General features: G+C 48.3%; 1 protein-coding gene across 5 annotated transcripts in view; it reads left to right on the top strand.

Annotated features, from left to right (window-relative positions):
* The window catches only part of AFF1 (ALF transcription elongation factor 1), a 73,660-nt gene that overhangs the window by 2,204 nt on the left and 50,053 nt on the right, over positions 1-21,403 (top strand). Inside the window, exon 1 of one of the 5 annotated variants that reach the window (XM_068680511.1) lies at positions 4,985-5,303. The exons of the other annotated variants lie outside the window; for them this stretch is intronic. Coding sequence (XP_068536612.1) covers positions 5,287-5,303 — 17 coding nt within the window. The 5' untranslated portion in view covers positions 4,985-5,286. Of the gene's footprint in view, positions 1-4,984; positions 5,304-21,403 lie in introns of those variants that run through there. 5 annotated transcript variants of the gene reach the window in all.

Below are 21,403 nucleotides of genomic sequence, written 5' to 3'. Positions count from 1 at the left end.
GGTGTGTGTCTGTTTAAAAAAAACAGATGTGGTACAGTGTAATGAGATGTTTTGAAAAGGTTGGTAGGGCAGGAAGCTGACCTATTTCTGGGTGTAAACAAGCCTATGGTTTATTTTACAGCAAATGTGATACTTGAGGAAAGCTTACAGGCCATGTAATGTCTAATGATTTTAATACAGTATGGTATCTACTCCTGTATTCACTCTGTGCTTGCTGAACTGTTTTGCAATAGTGTAAGCTTCTGGGATTTGTCACACAAACATAATGGATTATCACACATTTATTAGTCTAATGTGTTATTGCATTTTTTTTCCTGAGTAAGGGATGCTGTATTGCCATTTGGACAGTCCCTGATCCGTATCTGTTGGATTCTTGCACCAGAAGTTAGGTACCAATTGCTGTCATTAACGTTTTTGCTTCTTTTGTTCTTTCCCCACCACCACTTTTTTTTAACACTTCTTGAAAACAAAGATATGTAAAGATTTCTTTAATAAAATCTAGAAGAATCCCCATACATAACCACCCTGCCCCCTGAAAGATGTTATAGCAGATAAGGCCCTGCAGCAACTAAACTTCATAGCAGCTTAAAAAAAAGAATAATGTAAAGATTGTCTTCCTGAAGTTTTGTGAAGATGTGGAAAGCTTCTAGGTGCTTCAGGAGGAACAGGTTTAATGGATTAACAAAGCTGAAGATAAAATGCCACATGATGTCTTTCAAAATCCATGGATGTGTGAACTGAGCAGTATGGAACTGATATTCAGGTATGGCAGGCGTTGTTACTGGCAGGTTGAGAGAGACTGCTCTTCCTGCAGTGGGAGCACTGATTTTTAATCCTGTTGGCAATGCTGTAGGTACTGTCTTGGGCCCTTCTCAGCCTCTGCACCTCGTATGAAAATGTCACTTTATGTTCAAAACACCTGAGCCTCTTTTTTTCCCTGTACATGTCAGCTTCCTTTGGGTCAGCACCCGTGGATCCAGCTAGGTAAATGGCTGGAGGAGGCGGTGCTTCATGCATAAAATGCACGTAATGTACCTGCATCCTGTGTTTTACCCTTGGTGCCTGAGGTCAGCAGTCTGGCATTTTCAGGAATTCAAAATTAGGAAATGATGGCATCTAGGTTGCCTGTGCAGCTTCATTTGCTGTTCAGTGGGATTTGCATTTCTGTGCGATGTTTAATCACCAGCTTCATCTCTGGAGAAATCCATTCTCATTCAATCTGTAGGTAGATAAGAGTGGATCTTCTAGTATTGAAATGCTGCTAAATAGCTTAAATACTTGTTGAATTGTGATCACCTGTAGGAAGCTTTTCCTGTGATGTTTTTAAGAAGTATTGCTCTTCACCTCAGAAGTGCATTCCTGAGCGTGTGATGAGATGGAGTATGAAAAACTTATTTTATTGTTTTGTTCTGCTTGCATTTCACCTCACGGAGACTGTTTCCTTGGCTCGGAATGTGTTTTTCAGAGACAAGGACTTGAAAAGGGGAAACTTGTAACCCTGGTGGGTGAATAAAAAAACAGGTGGGGAAAAGCTGCAGCCTGCTAATCTTGAAAACAGATGTAAGGGAGGGCTCTACAGCTGACAGGATGTACTCGGACAGAAAGCTTTCTTCGGGGAACCACTGATTTGTTGGACTTGAAATGTTCCACAGGAACTTATCGGTTTTCATCAAGTCTTCCAACCGGAATGGCACAATCTTGTTTTTAGGGCAGCTGGTGAGCCAGAAGCCAGAGGCTGGGAATGCGGGGCCTCTCGCACGTCCCCTGGGTTGTGAGTTTGAAACTTAAAAAATAGCATCATAATGGCATTCGCTTCACATGAAACTCTTGTGGTGTGGGATTTGTGAGGCTTTGTTCTGGGTGGGCTGTTCCGTGCTCTGCCCCCCTCTCCTTCCTTTAACATGGAAAGTGGATGCCAGCACAGCTCAGGAATTATTGTTCGTCACTGTTGGTAGAAAGCAAGTCCCTGTCCTGCCCGGCCTCTTTGGAAAACCCCAGGAAGCACAAGTAGGATTGTTGAGATGTTTTAGAAAATCTGAAAGGACTAAGATGAGCTTGAGCAGTTTGCTATCTTCCTTGTTAATTTACAGCATTGAGAAAGAACATGTTCAGTTCTGTTTTCTTTTAAAATCCCTTTTATTTCTTCACCAAGCTTGAAATGTTGTTTTCACACGTCACTTCCAGTATTCTTTCCCCTTTCTTTCCCCAGAGGTATCTTCCTCGGAAGGGAGTACAAACCACTCTGCAAGTCAGAAGTAGCAAGTTAACTGTGAGCAGCACTAGGGGAAGCACAGTGTGAGCGTCCTACATCTCACAGTCCTTTCCTGCTTCAATTCCTGGTTGTGTTATTCCTCTGGTCCAGTAGTCAGCAGGACCCTGGTGTTCTCCAGCTGTGCTGTGCAATTTTTGCACTGAGGTTTCAAATTATTCGAGTATTGATGTTACTTGGAAGCTCTGCCCAGGGGTTATGCATTGCGTGACATCGTGGTGACTTTGTTCATCTTTTTAAAGGCTGATATTTGTACGCTTTTTATTTGAATTCACTGTCAAGCCAAATTCAGCATGATGCCAATTTGGGGACGGGAGGGCACCATTAGGATTGCTTTGTCCTGAGGATTGGCAGTGGGATCTGTGTGGTTCGTGGCCATGTCTTAAAAGACTCATTCATATTGTTGCCTAGGCATCAGTGATACTGTCATTTCTTAAATTTGAAGCACTCACCTTTGCAAAAAATAATAGCATCCTTTTCATCACAGTGTAAATTCAATTAAAAAATAAAGCCAGCTGCTAGGCTGGCATTCCTGCACCACGGCGTTATACAGTCATCCTTTTGCTTGACCTGCAGGTCTGCAGCCTCTTCAGAGCTCAGCAAAGGGCTTTGCTTTGTGCTTTGAAGAAACTGGTGGTAGGCATCCTCACCTGGCAGCCTGAAGGGTGGGTGGTAGGCATCTGTTATCCTGGCTCAGCGGCTCTCATGGACGTTCATGAGATGCAAGGAGGGCAGAAATGTTGGATAGTGATGTATGGAGGGCTCTCTCCTGCCATGTTCTCTCGGAGAGCCTCTGTGCTACCTGTGCCAGTGCCTCACCATGGCACAGCCATGCTGGAAGGCCAGCACCCTGTTAAACATCAATGCCTTTGCACAAAGTGGGAATCAACAAGTGCTTCTCAAGCAAAAGGGCAGAAAACTGCTAGAAACTTTCAGTGCAAACAAAGCATATTGTTTGTGATGATTCTTTCCTGGAAAAAAAGCTTAGCTGTTCTGGCAAGAGTATATATGTATTTTTGTCATCTATTGTTATGCCCAAAAGGGCTGAAACGGATTGTATTTAATCTTCAGGGAGATAACCTTTATGGAAATCTTTAGCCTGTACTATCTGGATTAAGAGAAGCTCTATGAACAGCCAAACAGGGCCTTAAAACAGACAGCAGCTCTGTCTGTAATTTGACAAATGACATTTCTTAAAATTTCTTGAGCGGTCTGTCTGTGCAGTGCGGACAGGCAAAAGCTTTGTTTGGTATTGGAGACAAGGAGGAAGCCTGTAAGTATCTAATTTTCAAAATTGTCTTCAACACAGAGCAGGTTCCAGCCTGGTTAAGTGTAGGCAAGGGGCTTGAGATATCCTTTACTGCTGCTGTCAGTCTCTTCGTACAGGACTGAAGCATCCAGGCGTGTCTTCAGAAAATTTGTACTTGGTCTCACAGGAAGGAAAATGACCCTTTCATTTAATGGTCTTCTTTGACAAATTGCTTAGAAGCTGTGTCGCCTGGCTTGCATTAAACATCTGGAAATGTAGTCTGGACTTTGGGCCCAGGTCCAAATTCATTTCTAGTCAAGCAGATCTGACATTTGGTCTGAGTCTTGATGTTTCCCTAAGCACTCGAGGAGCCTGGAGTACTCAGCATTCCCTTCTTGTGGGTGAGCAGCTGAAGTGTAGGGCTTGGAGAGAGGAATGCTGACCACCACCATCTCCATCACGGGCTTTCTGCAGGGTCGAATCAAAGTAATGGGATTGCCTGCTTTGTGCTCACTCAGAGATGAAACTTTGAGATAGATTTCAGCTCGTTTCCTTTCTCTGCGTAGTACCCCTTCTTGCAAAAAAAAAAAAAAAAAAAAAAGGTTCTGTTGTTGCTTGCATGAGGATGGTTCAATGAAATTTTAAGTACTTGACTTGAAAAAATGTAGATACTCTTTAAAAAGTAAATGCATCTCTTCCTCTTTTCCCTGTTTCCTAATCTCTTCAGCAGAAATTGCAGCAAACAGTTATACGTACAACTCTCTAGGGCAATCTTTCTGGGGGGAAAGCCCCTCTAAAACGTTGTCTGGGTGTGCAGTCCTGGTGCCAGTAACAGTATGGTTAATTATCGGTGCTTTGGGTTATGCTTACATCCTTAGAACTTTCCAGCAGCAGTGAACCATATCCTTCTCTCTGAAGATGTCAGGTTCTTGGCATTATTATTTTCTTAGGGGAAAAATGAAGTTCCTTGGAGTGACAGATGAGGATGTGGGATTATTTACGTATATATACTTTCTTAAGTCATAATTTTAAATGCTGTGATCAAGCCCTACAAAGAAAAGAAGACAAATTTTGAGAACTGCAGTTTGTTGGTTTGTTTTTTTTTGTACTTTTTGGTCATGTCCATCGCGCTGAACCCAGGTTTTGCCACTTAAGGGAGGTGAGTGTCCTGGTAGAGAAGATGAAGATGGACACAGAGGGGTTGGAGAGCCTCCATCCTCGGTGCCACTTGACCTAAACCGGTCGTGTTTTGGGGACAGGCGCTGGAGCACCCGATATCTCCACACGGTGCCACAGCTGGCAGGCTGAGGCGGGGCCCCCCCCGCGCCGCCTCCAGTCGCTCCGCCCGCCCCCCGCGCCTCCATTAGCGGCCGGGCCGGGCCGTACCACAGCGCCCCTCCCGCGGGGGGGGGGTGCGGGGGGCATCGGCTCGCCCTGAGGGGCGGCGGCCGGGCCGCGGCGCCCCCCGCTCGCTGCCCGCCGCGGGGCCGGGCGGAGCCGGGCGGCGACAGCGGGGGGGGCCTCGCAGCCTCCCCCGGGAGACCTTGAGCGGCAGCGGGGGCTCCCGGTGGATCCTCCCCGCCGCCGGGCGGTGCGAGGAGCCGGGGGGAGGGCCCGGCCGTGGGGCGGGGGGGGGGGGGAGCCGGGGCCAGCCCCGGCAGCGGGGCGCTGAGGAGCAGCTGCCGGGCGGCCGCCAAATGGCCGAGGGGCCCCGCGCCGGCCGGCGGCTGAGGCGGCGCCGCATGGGGGCCCGGCGCTGAGCTCCGCCATGGCTGCGCACTCCAGGTACGGGCTGTGAGGGGTTTGGGGGGTGTGAGGGGGCTGTGAGGGGTTTTTGGGGTGTGGGGGGATCCTTCGGGAGCCCGGCTGCCTGCCCGGTGCGCAGGAAGGAAAATGGAGGCAGGGTTGTGCTTAACAAAGGGACCGAGCTTTGATTTTCCGGCTTTTTGGTTTGTTTTTTTTTGGCCTCCCCCTTTGATTCGCACGATTTACCGGCCTGTGTTATCAGTGTGTCGCGTTACAAGGCCCACATGCCAAGAGAGGGTCCGGTGTAAACCCCAGCGCTGCTGCCTGGCCTTGGGGCTTGGCTGGGCCCCAAGGCTTGGGGCTGGCGGGGTGCCTCAGCTCTCACAGCCGTCCCTTGGGTGCCAGCCCCCAGCCCCATCTGTAACCCACCAGGGCACAGTGTGACCCTCCGGGGCCAGGCAGCGCTCCCAGAGCACAGTTCTGACGCTGTGAAGCTGCGTCAGAGCGTTTTGGTGCGGTGAGTAAGAAGGCAACCTCTGTGTGCGTCGTTCAAGTTTAAAGCTGATCGCTTTAAAACACATTTAAAAGGGAGTAGGAGTGAAAATGAGCAGCAGGAATGAATCTCTTGCAGGAGAGAGTTTACCAGTAAGCTCAGTGCCTGCGATACTCCTCTTTTGGGGGCACAAGTTGGCTGTGGTATCTGCCTCATTGCAACAGATACGTGCTGTATGAGTGCATAAAAGCTCTTCTTCAGCAGCAAGGGGTGAACGCGTATGTGCAATAAATAACTGGAGTTATGCTGCATAGGAAGGAGAGGCCAAATGTCTCTGGAATGAATTTGTTAAAACATGCCAGAGGGTTCTCCCTGGTAGGCAGCTGATGAAAGATGTGGGCGAGCTTTTTGGTTTTGCATCTCTTCTTAAAAAAAAAAAACAAAACAAAACTGCAAGCTCAGTAAATTACTGATGAGGTGGTGTGATACAGAACACCACAGTGTTTGGGTATCGCTCGGTATGAGGTCTTCAGGCACTCCTCCGTCTGCTTGGGCTTGCTGTTTCTCACATGTTGGGTGTTCAGTATGCGCAGCTAGTGCAGGGGATGTGAGCCTGGGGAGGGTGCGGGTTTGGCAGCAAGAAAATCCTGCATCCGTCCTTCAGCTTCAGCGCTGTGATCCAGCGCAGCTCCCATAGCATTTGGATTCCCTTGTTCTGAAAGGTGGAAGGGTAAAGAAAACCAGGTGGTAAAACATGCCTGTTGCTGCTTGCCAGCATTTTAAAAACTGCAGTAGTAATGAGCGAGAAACTGATGTGTTAATGGGTGCTGGAACAATTTTTTTTCTTCCATACTGAATCTTAAGAATGGATTACACGGTGAGTTGGGTGTTTTGTTTTAGCTGTTTGAGATGAATCAGCTTCTGCCACTGGCTGCTGTAATTAGCTTATATCCAGAACTATTAGGTGGAGAAACCATCCCTCGGTCCGGGTTGTTCTGTGTAGAAAGTAGGGGGGTTGTTTTCAAGTTGCTGGCTGAGCTGTCGGCTTGCAGCTGTAGCTCTCTGTGCACTCACTTCTGGAACATGCGGCTGATCTGCTGCTTGCAGTGTCCCTGGGCAGCACGGCCTCTGTCAGGTTTCTGTGCTGTATTCAGGAATGTGTGAAATTCAGAAGCAGAATCGAGCAGAATAAGGACAAGTGCACTGTCTTGTTGGCTACGGTATGATGCTCAGTGCTACGCAGCTGCTCTGAGGTATGGCAGGACCCCCAGGAGGTATGCGGGACCGACTGAGACCCTCTGTCAATGTGACAGCTCCAGGCAGAGGTCAGTGAGGCACAAGAATGTGGCTTCTTTGCCGGGTGGTGGAGCCCAGCTCTCTTCTGCTCCCTCCTTCATTAAAAAACAAGCCCTGCTGCAGCAATTGCATGCTGAGGAGCTTTAAATGCATAGCTGCTTTTTTGAAGAGGTAGGCTGCTGTTCTTGGGCTGGCCAGGATCATTGTAAATTAGCTGTGGACCCTGTTGGTTACACTTAAAATTATAGATAGCATCCAGAATAACACTGTATTTATCTAAGAATTCCTGCTTGTTGTAAAACTTGGCTTTGGATGTGCTCAGCGTGGTTGCAGGTAGGAGAACCAACTCCATTTCCTTATCTTTGTAGGGCAGCACAGTCAAAGCAGCGTGCAATCAGTGTCGTGCCATCATCCCTGCTGGGCTCACCTTGCTCCTTCTGAGCTGGCCCTGCAGGGAAGGGTGAGGATGGGCAGCACCCTGGGGTGCCCTCCTTTTCCACCCCGACAGCCCCATCACTGCAGCTGGCCCCAGAGGCACCTCGGATCAGGGCTGGACCACTCATTCGGGTAGAAAAAGGAGCAGATGATGTGCCAAAAAAACCCTTGTGGCTGTACCTGCGTTTAAAACACAGTGAATGCAGTGAAACAGTCTCTTCTAAAGGGAGTGATGCCGAGGCTTTTTCCCAAGGAAGAGGCACTTTGAATGATGCAGCTTGATTTTTGCTCCGTGTGGTTTTGCAGCTTTCCAGGGCAGATCGACAGACACGTTTCATAACATGTTTGTTCCGTGGGTCCTGTTGATACAGGCAGATGCGAGTATTGGTGATACTGCATTCCAGTCAGCTGAGGCAGGTGAAGAAGGGCTGAAACAGTGTCCAAGTGTGCCTTACCTGTAAGTTAAAAGCTAAAACATCCACTGCACTTCTCCAAGATCTTCTTGGAGAATTACACTTGGGTTTTCTCTGGCATGCGATGCCTGGCTGCCCTGCAGCATGCTTTGCAGGCTCCTGGGGAGCTTCAGTCCACAGCTGCTGACAATGGAAGGGAACGTTTCCTCAGATTGAGTAATTTTTGCTGGGCCTGAATCTGTGTTATAGAGGGAGGCATCTTCTTGCTGCTTTTTAGGAGAAAGTGCAGGATACAGCACAAATAGCAGGAAGCGAGCTCTTCATGAACCGCATCAGTTCTCCTCAGCCTTTTCTTTCTGTGTGTAGCCACAGTGAGTGAGAGCACAAAGCTCTCAAATCCTTTAAAAGATGTTATCGAAGGGACCTCAGTAACTACATAGGGAAGCTGCTAAGACTGTGTTCCTCCTGTCGTGGTGGGCTACAGGGAGGCGAGGGAGAGTTTTCCACAGCGTGCAGGCTGCCTTCCTCCTGCCAGCTGCAAGTACAGGGCGGTGGGGAGCTCAGAGGCTGTTTAACCTCTATTTATAGGCAAGCACTCATCCTGTTCGGGCTTGAACATGGCACAGAGGTTTTTTTTCCCTGCGGTACATCACCATGAAAAAAGTGCGGCCGTGCTCCGTGTTGTAGCTCAGGCTCCCAGGGCTGGTTTTGGCCATGATACAGGGCAGAAGGCACACGTAGCGCTGGGGTGGAGCGACTGGCTGGGGCAGACAGCGCTCCGAGATGTCACCGGGGGAGGACGAAGGCAGAGCTGCCTTGCTCGGGTAAAAGGCTTTAACGGGGAGAAGAGAACTGTTTGTGCAGATTTTCCCCAGCTGCGTGTTCACAGACAATTTGGGGAAGCAGCCCCCAGGTGCTGTCTGCCACTCAGGTGCAGAAATCATCTGTCGCCTTGTTTTACCACATGGAGGGGAGGGAGCCAGCTTTATCACGGCTGCTCTGTGCTTCACCTGCATGCATTTGTCTTCAGCATTAGCCTTGGTTGTTGTTTAATATTTAGAGCTGTCATTTTTCATTGTGTTAAATGTTTGTTGGAACAGGGATGGGAAGTTCCAGCGTTGTTCTGCAGCGTTACCCAGCAGGTTAAGAGAAAGCAATGCCCCTGCTTTAGTTTTCAGAGAGAGGTCAACAAGCAAATGGTTAATGGTTAACCTCTGTGACAACAGTAAAACTCATTCTCAGAACTGTAAAAAAAAAAAAAAAATGTGGGTTTCAATTGTGTACTTGTTAAAGGAAAAAAAAATCCTCACCAAAACCTAAACAGGAAGAGTACAGCAGATGCTGTTTTTTTATTTTTGTGTGTTTTTTTTTTTTTTTTTTTTTTTTTTTTTTAAAGAAAAGCAAAGTGAGAAGAAGTGTATGTTAGTGTTTGAGGTATGTATGTGTATATGTATATATATACACCTCTTTGCTCAGAATACCATTTATGGTATAATCTATAAGCAGTAATTGATGTGTTTGTTCATCAACATAGGAGCAGCACCTTCATAGCACAGCATGTTTGGCAGCTGGTGTGTGTATGCGAGGTATGTGAGTGCAGTGTGGGTGCCTCCTCTGAAAGGCAAGTCTTTTTTTTCCTCCTTTCCTGAGCTGAGTTACAGGCACTGCAGTTTGAAACACTGACAGCTGGTAGCATCTGAACTTGCAAGGAATTATTAAAATGTGTGGTGGTAAACGAGTTTTTACATCTTCAAAGAGTTCGAGACACCTGGTGAGAAATTGCTTTCAGTATTCCTGCGCTTCTGTAGTCTGTGAGATTGTATTTAACAAATGTATTACAGAGCTAATCCATCTTTGCAAGTATGGCTGAGCAACTCTCCCTCATGACTGCTCTGCAGCTCTTGCTCAAGGCTCCTCTCTCCCCAGCAGGCTGATAGGGAGAAAACACCCAGCTTTGAGGGCAGGGCTGAGAACAGGCTGTCGTCGGTCTAGGAATACATTTGTTTGGGGTAGGGAGCTGGCCTTGTGCAGAGCCACCAGTGCCTGTGTGTTTACCAGGAGGAGTTTGGCTGGCGAGCTGGAAGTACAGGCAAAGAAATAGGCTGCAGAGGTGAGATAACTGCTGGCCAGCACCGAGCGTCAGCTCCACCGTATCGCTGAGCTCCTGGAGCTGCCTATCCTAAAAGCGCTGAACCCCCCGTGGTTTCTGTAGATGCAGAGGTAAGGAAAAGTAGATTTTCTTTGCTACTGCAGCATAGTTGGAAACAAGAAATACACTTACTTCCCTGCCCTGCTGCGTGTCCTTTGGCAAAAATCATGTGTGCAGCTGCTTGCTTTAAAACATCACGTCGTGTCTTCAGGAGGTGGCGTTTGGTAGTGGTACCTGTCTGGGGGGAAATGAGGCGAAGTGGTGATTATACTGGAGGCTTTGCACCTCGTCCCCTGTGATTTTGAGCTGAACCGGTGGCCGGCCGAGGTTCTCACATGACAGTGCAGCAGGCAGTGCTCCTCCTGCAGGAACAACCGGCTGGTTTTAAAGCTCTGTCAGTGCCAATTCAAAAGCATGTCAAGTCTATACGCTGTTTTTTTCCCCCCACCTATGACTATGCTTTATGCACATTTATGTTGAAAGCTTGTGATTTTCAGTGTGTTTAAATGCTGTGTCTGTGAAATGTTGGAAGTGATGGCTTTTTAGTTTCACAGATCCTTGATTTAAGAGATGATGTTCCATAACTTCCTGCCGACCAAAGATGCTCTTGTAATATTTAAGGGGAACGTGATCGTTACGCTGAGGTTTGAGAACACCGTTTATCATCTTTACCTGTTTGCAACCCCCTGCCCATTGTACACAGGCTGATTTCAGCAAACTAATAATAGGCTTGCTGTGCTTAGCTGGCTCTGTGAACCTCCTAGGAGTAAATGCCTGGTTCTGTGCAGTGGACCACAGGCCTGAAGGAAGCTGCTAGTCTAGAGACTAAGAAAATTCTGTGGAACTGCCCAAATCCTGGAGGGAAAGAAAAACAGTTATTTGTGTTCTTTTCTTTGGGAAAGTCTTGTCTCTTTTCAGAGGCACGACAATAACGAGATGTGGTATTCAGAGACGTTTTTTCCATGCCATTCCGCATGAAAATCAGTTGACTCATACATCGAGGCATTAAAAATAACAGACCAAAAAACTTCCTAAAGTGGCTGACATGGAAAAATGCAGCAACTCAAATGTTTTGCCTTTGAAAAAAATACTTTGGGTCAATTAGTGCCCCAGAGCTTTCACGCATTGTTCTCTGTGATTTGTTCCAAAAATCCCAGCCTTCTCTGTTACAGCACATGCTGATAAAGGAATAGCTCCATGTCTTTTGTTCTTCCCGGACAGGATTTTTCAGTGTTCTCAAGCTATCGGGATAAAACTGATGTGATGTTTGGAGGAGCCAGCTGAAGTTCTTCCCTGCTGGGAGAAGGCAGAGTTTGTCGGTTAGATGGAATAATGTAATCAAGATTTGCAAGTACAAGAGCTGAAGGAGAGCACGGATGATGCTAATAGTGCTGGAGGAGTTGGGCCATCTAGTTGTAACAGATGCTGGAGTTATTTTTCCATAAATTACGTGTGGAAAAAAAAATACTTTCAACATATTCAGTAAGTTCTATTTAAAGGGAAAAAGAGCTTCACTTTCTAGTTTGTCTTAGCAGGATACGAGTGTTTGTCAACCAGTCAAAAGCCCTCGATGGGTAAATGGGATGAGCTTGGCCTTTGAGTGGTTCAAAACATCACAGCCCCGACCTGGCGTTTCCACCCCTACTCTGCTGGCACATCGCTGAGCAGCACTGCTCGAGAGCTCCCAAACCCTGTCAAAATACACGAATCAGTCTGGTTCCTGGTGGTTTGGAAGGTGTTTGCCTTCCAAGTCCGTCAAGCTAGCAGCCCTGTGGTAGGTGGTTTTCCCAAACTACACATCCCTTTCTCATAGGGTTTTGGAGGGACGTGCGGAATGGATGGGCAGGGAGCCCGTTGCTGTTCTTTCCCGTACAGCTCAGACATCTGATACAGTCTAGCACTGCTTTTCGCAGCCAGAACCTTCCTTCTGTGATTTTTAAATAAATGCAAACAGAGTGTAATTGCCACATAATCCGATAATTGCAACCAAACCCACCTCAGGCTGGTTGTTGGCAGCTGTATTGGTGTGTGTTGATGTTGTTCCACTATGTGAATTTATTGTGGAAGCTTAGCAATTGATTAAAATATGTTCCCAAGTGCTATTTTATTAAAACAAACAAAACCAAAACAAACCTATCCTGCAATGCATGCAAAGCCAGACACGATCTGGATTGTTTCTTGACTCTAATGAACAGTAATTTGACATTCAGACCTTTCACAGACTGTACCTTATGTCTCAGTCCTTGCCCTAAGAGCTGGATTTGTCTCTGTGCTATACTTCGCTTGGTGGCAACACGCACGGATCACTTGGTGCCTCGGGTGAGGATGGTGCACGTGGCCCTGTGCTCACCCAGCTCTCCTAAGAGTGCTGGTTCTTGGGGCTTTCAGATTTTGGCAACAATTACTTGTGCTAGCCAGAACAGGGGCAAAGGGGAGAAAAAGTCATTTTCAGCAATTGCAAAAATAAAACTCAAAAGTAATGTAACATGCTTCCCCACCCCTTGAAAAAGTCAGATAGAAATGGTGTTGTGAAGAGGTCTCTCTTCGTGCCCTGAGTTTATCTTTTGCTTTCCTTTTGAGGGGTTTCTGTGCCATCCACAGTTTCATGTCTTCCTCTGTTCCTTTCCTTTCCTGCTGTGACCTTGGTGGGTGAGAGATGTCGATCATGGGCCAGATGAAGAAATAAACAACTTCTGGGTGGGGGAAATACCAGGAGAATAATGTCTTCATGTGCCTGTTCCTTTGTGCATGTATTAAATACCAAGGTAATGGTTTCCTTTTTTTTAAAATGGCTTCCTTTGAAAATGTGCCATCCACTCCGCTCTCAGCTTAACAAAGGAAATTTACAGATGATAATTGCTATAAGCTACGTTTACTTGAGTGCAACAACTTTAAAGGCCATTTATGCATAGTAATCTGCCAAGCAAATAATGATTTGTTTAGGTTTGTTCAGTGCTCCTTTCCTTCCTCTAGTGGAGTCCCTCAGCACATGTGAAACAGGCTCGGAGGGCTGAGACACCGGCAGCAGTCACTTGGGTTAAGACAGTGCTTTTAAAAGGTCTTCAGTTCAGTGATGCACTTATCTTAGAAAGTCCTTGAATGGTTCTTTCACCCCTTCCTCTCCTATTGCCCCTCGGTGAGCAAGGACAAGCAGCTCACGTCTTCCCAGCACGCAGCAGCCTCTGGATGGAAGCAGCGCACGGCTTCTGCTCCAAATTCCAGCGCTGTCACTCGTGCTCAGGTCCAACTTGTGGCCAGCTGAGCTGAACCCTCCTTTTGAAAGGCTTAGCCTGTGTGGGTAAGGCAATCGACTCCTTTTACGATCAGGATCTGATTTCCTTGTTGCCTCTCAGCTCTCGAGTCCAGTTCCAGAAAGCATTCCAGTGAAGAGCCCCGCTGGAGCGTATGCACAACAGCACTTCTTGACCTGGAGCTAGACAGTGAAATGTGGAGGATGTTTATTGTGTCTGCATCTGTGTAAGCAGGTGCTCAGAAAGGGCTCCTGATTCACAGCTTTAAACCGAGGAGTGACTTCTCTGTGTGCGTGACAGAGAAGTGATGTGGGAGAGGGGAAGGCATTTAGTCTCACCGTTTCCTCTGTTCCTGTTCTTCTGTTGTGTTGGTTCCTGCAAATGGCATTTTATAAAGCAAAGAAGTATTAAGTTGGGGGGAAAAAAAAATAGGGGGAAGAAAAAAAAAAGGTGTTTTGGAGCAAACTACTGGCCAGAAGGGATTCCAGTAGTTTTTCTGAGGTGAGGTTGGATAAAAGCAAGGTTTTAGGTAGAACAGGCAAAAGAAGCAATAGTGATTCTGTTCCTTCCTCCTGCCCATTTTTTCAGGTGCTTCCAGAAATACTTCACACATACCACAGCTGTTGTACAAAACCCTTTGTGTGTTTCTAGTGGTGTGTTTGGTAACTGTAACAACTGAACCACTGAGTAACATGGAAAAGATACAGACTTCTGCAGAGAGCATGTGCAGAGGATTTAGGGAAATTCTGTTCCCTTTAAAAAAAAAAAAAAAAAAAGGCAAAGCACAAGCTGGGGATGAGGAAGAATCCCCGGCAGCACACACAGAAGGGTTTAAAAGCTTCTTTGGAAATTTGACGTGGTGCTTAATGCAGGGCATCTGCTGAGACCCTGGGAGAGCAAAGAGCCTCCTGCTCAGGGCGATGAATAAGCCTGGCTGGAAGAGGCACGTGGGAGGTCTGAGGACGAGGAACCCCAGGGAGAGGCGGTGTTGATTCACGTCTCCTTTTGAAGCTGCCTCTTGCCTCCGTGCCATAGAGGATGGGGACTGGAAGGCCATGGGCTGCTGCTGTGAAAATCGTTGAATGGGCAGAGGCTCCAGAGGGTTTCTTCAGGGAAGCGACCTGCCCCTGGAAGAAGTCCTGAACGGGCAGAAGGCTGCGTGTGCCTCGTGGAGCTTCTCCTGCCAGGTCCTACAGCACCTTGGTGTAATTTGCCAGCTGTGGTTGCCAGTTTGGTATGAAATCATCGCTGTCGTCAGAGCAGATGTGGCTTCCTTTGAGAGTGGTGGTTTCTGCACTCAGAAGGACGGCAGTTCAGAAAGGGTTTGGAAAGATCCCAGTCCCTTAGAGAGTTCAAACTGGAAACAGAGTGATGGAGAGGGTGTTGAAGCCAATACAATAGAAGAGCTGTAACGTAATTAACAAGGATGTTGACTAGTTGCCTTTTACCAGTTGGCTGGCAGGTTTTGCTTTCCTTGAAAAAGGCAAGCAAAGTTGGTGTGGTGTGACCATATGTTGTGATGGCTGAGATAGGCCTATTTTTGTTTCAGCTTCCTCTCTGATTTGCACTGCAGCTGATCTGCCTGCTCGCTCTGGGAGCTTCCTGCCAAGCTGAGCAGGAGGAAGAGCATCTTTCTCGTGGGTCACAGCCTTGGTACTTGGCGGGGGCTTCACTGTATCGATGCTGTCTCAGGGCTGAAGTTTTGCAGGTGACAAAATGGGGGCTTCCAGCAGTAACCTGCAGTTTCTTTCTCGCCACGACCAAAGCTGCTGCGTCTGCACGGAAAAACCCTCCTGTCCTGCCTGTGGGTGTCCAGCCAGCGGCTCTTGGCTCTGACCCAGGTTCTCGCTGTTCTCTCCCTGATTTTGGGAACCCGTCTCTGTTCCCACACGGGCGCTGCCTGCCCTTCTGGGGCTGCTTCACCGGGCACCTGCTGGCAAGGCTCCCATGGTTACATTGCCTTCAGTTGCTCGGTTGTTTAACCAAGTGCTTTTAACGGGAACGCGAAACCAGGCAGAAATACAAAACCTCACAGAGTAATCTCTTAATTGCAGTGCTGTCAATGCCGATCCACCCCCCGTGGTTACTGTACTCGCAGGGGGCACTGGGGAAGGAAGAATATTAAATGAAATAGGCTGAACACTTAAGAAGGATAATTTATTGCCAGTCCGAGCATCAAGCTAAGCGTTGCAAATAAACGGCCGATAGAAGTGCTTTTGGAGGCAGAAATTGCCTCGTTTGATGTAGTCGCTGTGTGGGACACCTAAACTCTACGGGGATAAATACACAAAGAGCAATTAATTAATAGTGGCAAGATACACATGCCTGCGCTGTCCTGAGGCAACCCCAAAAAAGTATTCATCAGCAGATCGCCCAGTTGCTGGCAGATGACTCCTGCTGTGCAGCAGTTTGCCATTTCAGCTGGAAAATGCATTGTCCCTCAGCCTCCCTGCAAAAATCACGGCTTTGGCTGCTACGTGGTGCACAAAAAGCAGCGCATGGGAGGGGAGGTGTTTGCAGGCACGTCGGCTTTAGGATTTCTGGGGACTGCCGTAAGCTTCCCGAGGCCCATCAGGCCTTACAGACGCCGTGTCACTCTTTGGGGTATCTCACCTAGGTTGAGCAGCAGCAGGCGAAAGCAGGGCGGCTCTGTGGTGGTGTGGCAGCATGTTGGTTGTACAGCTGTGTGCCCTCCAGAGCAGAGCGGGGTTATCAGCGAGTCCACAAACAGGGTAAACATTTCGGAAGCGGCCTTGCTGGCTCCTGCCAACACTACCTTTTCCACCACGTACCGTGGGTGATCCCCGTGCTGGCTCCACGTGCTGGCAGGAGCCCCTCAGTTGCCCAAACCTTTCCTTACACATTGGGGACATCCCGTGCTGCGGCTGGGCTCTCCGGGAAGCATGCGTGTGCCCGCCCAAGTTGCTGCTGGTTGCAGCCCCTGCAAAGGGCACTGCAGGCACGTATTTGTAGCAAGCAGCAGAAGGGAAAGGCGAAGCACCTCGGCGTGTGTTTTGGAGGGGCATATGCTTTGCAACGTGCATTAGGCATGCTTCAGTACCTGCCTAATGCGCCCTGTCGCGGATTATTGCCCTTGCATGGTCTGAATGCTTTCCAAGCCCTTCTGCATGACAATGAGCCGCTTTATTAGAGAGACATCAGAGGGATGGCTCCAATTCGGTTGGAAACCTCTTAATAAAATCAAACAAAAGCGACAAACCATGGGAAAATGTGCAGACGGTTCGGTGTGTGGATGGAAAAATTAGGAAATACTTGTGGAATACCTGGGACCTGGCAGAGGCTGCAGGAAAGATTTTTTTAAATAGGCTTTTGAGCATATAAGCAGGCTTCTTCTGCAAACAGTGCTAATCTCTTTCCGTTCCTACTTAGTCCTTGCTGTGCAGATAAGACTCGTTCAACCTGTTACTCGGTACGTGCTGTTATATAAAGGGAAAACTCTGGGGAGTAGGAAACCTTGTCATTTGTTGCATGAGTTGTTTGCTGCCTGTTTCTATGGAAGGATGGAAGAATTTAAGCCTTTAATACTCCTTGATTTTGCTCGTGTCAAAGCCGGTGGCCTGCAGGCAGCACAGCTGACACTGAAATGAGGTGTAGTTGGAAATGACACGTGAAATGAGGACGTGGGGCACTGGCTGGCAGCGTGGCTGTGATGGGGCACCCGTGGATGGACCTCATAGCACTTGGGTCCTGCTGGACTCAGGAGCTGCTTGGCGCAGCCTGCACAAGGTCAGCTGGTGGCCAGCTCTGCAGAAACCCAGCAGCATGCTCACTCAGCTGGACGTGCAGAGGCGGTGGCTGTAGGGTGAGGATGCTGTTCAACAAGAGATTTAAAAGGCAGACACACAAAGCAGCTGCTCAGTAAACATTGCAGGGTTTGGGTTTTTCACCCAACAACATATATCTTGTTAGACTTCTTTGGTGCAGTGGAGAGCAACGTTTTGTGTTTTTTTTTTAAGAGGATTTAAGAAGCCAGTTCTATAAAATCAATGAACAAAGTGAACAAAGAGCACATCTGCTTGAATAATTTTAATGTAGCCTTAAAGTAGAAAATGTATTGCATTTGACTTCTTGCACCTGCAATAAGCATTGCTGGATGAACTGAGGAAGAATAATAGATTGCAAGACATGAATCCTGGATTTGCTGTTCAGAGCCATTTCAGGTGGATAATTAAACTTTTTTTTTTTTCTGATATGTTGATATCTGGATTTTTTTTGTAACCTACTTTTTTTTTTTCAGAGCTTTTTACCACAACAGTTGTTGGAAAGGCTCCCCATTTTTGTTGGGCCCTCTAGGAAAGAGCAGGTGTGCTGGGGGACCACTGGGCTTTGCTTTACCGAGTACTTCTGTGCGAGGTCAGGAACATGATGCTAGGACAGTTGGTCTGAAGAAAAAAATAATTCCAAGTAATCACAGTTCCTTTCTTACAATCAGTAAGATGAAAACGGGTGTGTGGGAATCAAAATCTTGTGATTGTGTGAACAAATGAATGAAATTTGGAGGTTTGGACCCAATGATCTCAATGATCTCTTGAGGTCCCTTCCAACCCCTACAATTCTTACAATTCTCCAATTCCCAAATCTGAGATGATGATCTCAGATTTGCCTGTGAAAGACTTCCGGAGCCTGGTGTAAGGGAACAGAAGCCTGATTTCATGATTTTGTTCCTCTCTTGGTAGTTCTCTGCTGCAAATGCCTGGTTCTCTTGCTGTCTGTAAGCATGTCACCAATGAATTGATTGTACCGGACAACAACAAATGCTATTTCACGCAGTTTTTCAATGCAAATTGACAGGCAGGATGGTTCCTATGTAAATGGCACAGAATGGAGGTTTTATTTCTCTTCCCAGGCAAGCCTAGAGCAGTTCCCCAGAGCTGCTGCCTTTCTGTTGAGAGCAGCAATACTGAGGCAGGTGGCTATGCTGAGAGAAGATTTCATGCAGTACGCACGCGGCAAGAGCCCGTCCCTGCCGAAGAGGCTTGCTGCTTGCCACGTGGTAGCCGCTGCATTCCTGTGCTCCTATAACTGACTTGCAGAGCCGTAACAGCAAGATTTGGCACGGAGATCGTGGCCCGGCTGCGGCGGTGCGTGTTGGATTGCAGTGCTGGAGGATCTTGCCGTGCTTGAGCTGACTTGTGTTTCGGCGTTCCTCCACGTATTTCACTTCAGTCTCGTGGTTTTCAGAAGCTGCGGTTTGTAAGCTAACACTTGATCCGGGTTTATTTGTGTCTCTTGGGATGACTTAATTGTTTTCATTATGAGTGGGATGCAGCTAATCAAGAGGGAGAAACACCCTGGGAGTGGGTGATGCTGCAGCTGAGTCAGTTCCTGAGCAGTGGGAGGTGATCCAGGTACCGCAGCCCTGGTGGAGGAGACTTCAACGTGTCCTGTAGGTCCTGTTCTGTGTCCTACTGCCCGACCTTGTCTTTCTCCAAGCAAATGGCTGCTGTGCCACCCTGACACGGCCACATCTGATCTCCTGTACGCATCCCTAGCACGTGGCAGCTGCAAAGTGCTTTTCTCCCATTTCTCCTCAAGTAGAAAACTCCCTTGCAGCAAGCTCCCGGTGCTGTAGGGCCAGGGTAAGTGCCTCTGAAACAGCTCCTGCCCAGCGGCTGTGTGCAGTGCTTTGTTACCCTACTGCTGCTGTGTCTGCGCTCAACCTCTGGCAGACGTGAGGTGGATTTTGTTGATGGGAGACTGTGTGACCACCTTTGGCTGTTAAATCCTGAAAATGGGAAATGGGGGTAAACACAGATCCTGCTCTTGTGTCCAGGGAGGGTTTGCACATGGAACAGCTGGCGTAAAAGCTGCAGGAGGATTTCTCTTCACTGCCATAGGTAAAACACTTCCAGGCTTTGGGTGGCACATTTGAGTTGCATACATTGGAAAACAAGTTGCTTTTTCAGAAGGCCGTGTACCGTGACAGCAGCCTTTCTGCGCCCCTGGTGTGCTGTCATACGTCTGTGGTCAGTTAAGCACACACTTTCGTTGGTGAGATAGCTCGCTTTCTCCTCAAGTTGCTTCGCATCAAGGTTGTGTTGCAATGCTTTGGCTGTGAGGAACACGACCGGCCCCCATCAGCCCTTGCACATTGACAGTTTATTTTTTTGGTCGGGCAAAAAAGGAGCTGAGGCAGGAGCTGGCCTCGGCGTAGAGGAGCCGTCAGGAAGAGAACAAGTGAGACTTGGCAGGAGTGGGCCTGAGATACTGCAGGGTGACTCCCAGGTATGTCCAGAAGGAAGATGGAGAGTGATGGGTGAAAAGTCGATGGTGATTCTGCAGTCACGGTGGTGAGGGACGGTGCTTAACCAACACTACGCAGATGGTCTTTGAAATCTGGTTTCCCTGTGCTTTGACAGTCGACGTTTTCTCTCAGAGCTCAACTTCTGAGCAGAGCCAGAGTTTGTGTTCTGGCGGAAGGGCTACACCCCACCCTGCGTGTTTGTTGATAATGCCAAGGCCTCGTATTTACTTGCAGCAGCCTTTGATCTTGGGAGGCGTGATGTAAATACCTGCGCAGGGTTAATGTCTCCTCTGTCGGTGTGCTAGTTTCTCCAGGACTCTTCTCAGACCGGTGTGGGGGTGATGGGTGGTGACTCAGGGTCCCCTCCCTGGCCGAGCAGCAGGGATGGCCATTTCTCCGAGGGGCAGGTTCTCCCAGCCAGGATGGGAGGTGCTGTCAGAGCAAGGCACGTGCCTCTAGGAACACCATCGAAACTTAACCAGGCTGGTCTGCTCTCCAAGAGCATGCAGCACGGCCTCTGGAGCACTTGTACTAAGGTTTGCTGGGCTGTAACCACCTCAGTGGCAGGCTGAAGTCTCCAGCTTCGGTAGGGAGAGCGAAGTTCTGCCCACTGCAAAGCAACCCCAGCGATTTGTGTGCGCGTCTGTGTCCCGAGCAGGCTGATCTTCTGATCCTTGTCGACGAAGTGACAAGAGACATGGGCTCCTCTTGCCTGCTCACAGTTTCCTCTCCTTTCCTCAACTTACCCGCAGAGACAGAAGTGCCTCCGGGGCTGAAAGGTGGTCGGACCACATACTTGGCTTGGGGAAATCCTGCAGACGTGTGCCTGATGAATGAGGCTGCTGTACACAGAGCGCCCGTCTCTAAGAGACAAAGTGGTCAGGATTTTTCATTGCTTCTACCCGGTGATTTAAATTTTTCACATTTCCTCCTGTGCCTGCCACATCCAGATCAAACAAAGCCTTAAATTCATCATTGCTCCGCCGCCTGGGCTGCTCTCCTTGTAATTACTCTTCACACATCCACACCTTCTCAGAAGCCCTCCTGGTATATTTGCATTTAGATGGAGAATGACAACTTTCGTGTTCCCTGCATAACTTGTAATTAACGCCTTTCCCGACAGCCTTCTATTAACATCAGGCTACTGGGGAGAGGGTACGAGCCTGGATTTCTTTGGAGACTCTGTTTCTGGGGCATCTTGGCCAGAGAGACTGCCTCTTTCAGTTTGCTGAGGGGCTCTGACTACAGCGTAGTTACGTGCTTTTACTGAAGACAACAAAGTGGAGGCTGTATGAAATAATTGTCACGTCTTTGCAGGTTTTTTAGGCTGCTGCTGTAGACAGCTGTTAAGCGAGGCTGGCCCTCAGCACATGTTTCAGTTCGTAGGGTAAGTGGTGTGCCTGTGGAGGCTGAGCTGTGGGCGTTTGGGGCTGTAGGGCCAATTCTGTGAAGGGTTTGTCCCGTGTGAGGAGCGGCCGAGAGCTCCCGGTCGCTGCTCAAGTCACCAGGCGCTGCAGGGGCTCAGCTCCTCTCAGCAGACACTTGGGCTTACCCCTGGGAGCTGCTGGGTGAATCAAGGCCTACCGATGCCAAAAGGAAGCAGAAGCCTTTTAAGGACTGAGTAATTAATGTATTTTTAAACTTGGCGACAGCAATAGGAAACAAGTAGGAGTTTGAACCCACAGATTACCGCAAGAGAGGCAGTGGGGAGATGTTTGGCGTTACTTAAGTAAAAATGACTTTTTCCTGGAAAAAGCCAACTTAAATTGATTAAGTTAACCAAACTGGTGACTGGAGAGCGTGCACCGAAGCTGGTCTGTGATGACGATGCAGCAAA

Source organism: Anas acuta, chromosome 4, assembly GCF_963932015.1.
Source record: "Anas acuta chromosome 4, bAnaAcu1.1, whole genome shotgun sequence".
NCBI classification, from domain to species: Eukaryota; Metazoa; Chordata; class Aves; order Anseriformes; family Anatidae; genus Anas; species Anas acuta.
The sequence above is the reverse complement of the archived record's forward strand: the minus strand, read 5'-3'. Positions and strand labels throughout refer to the sequence as shown.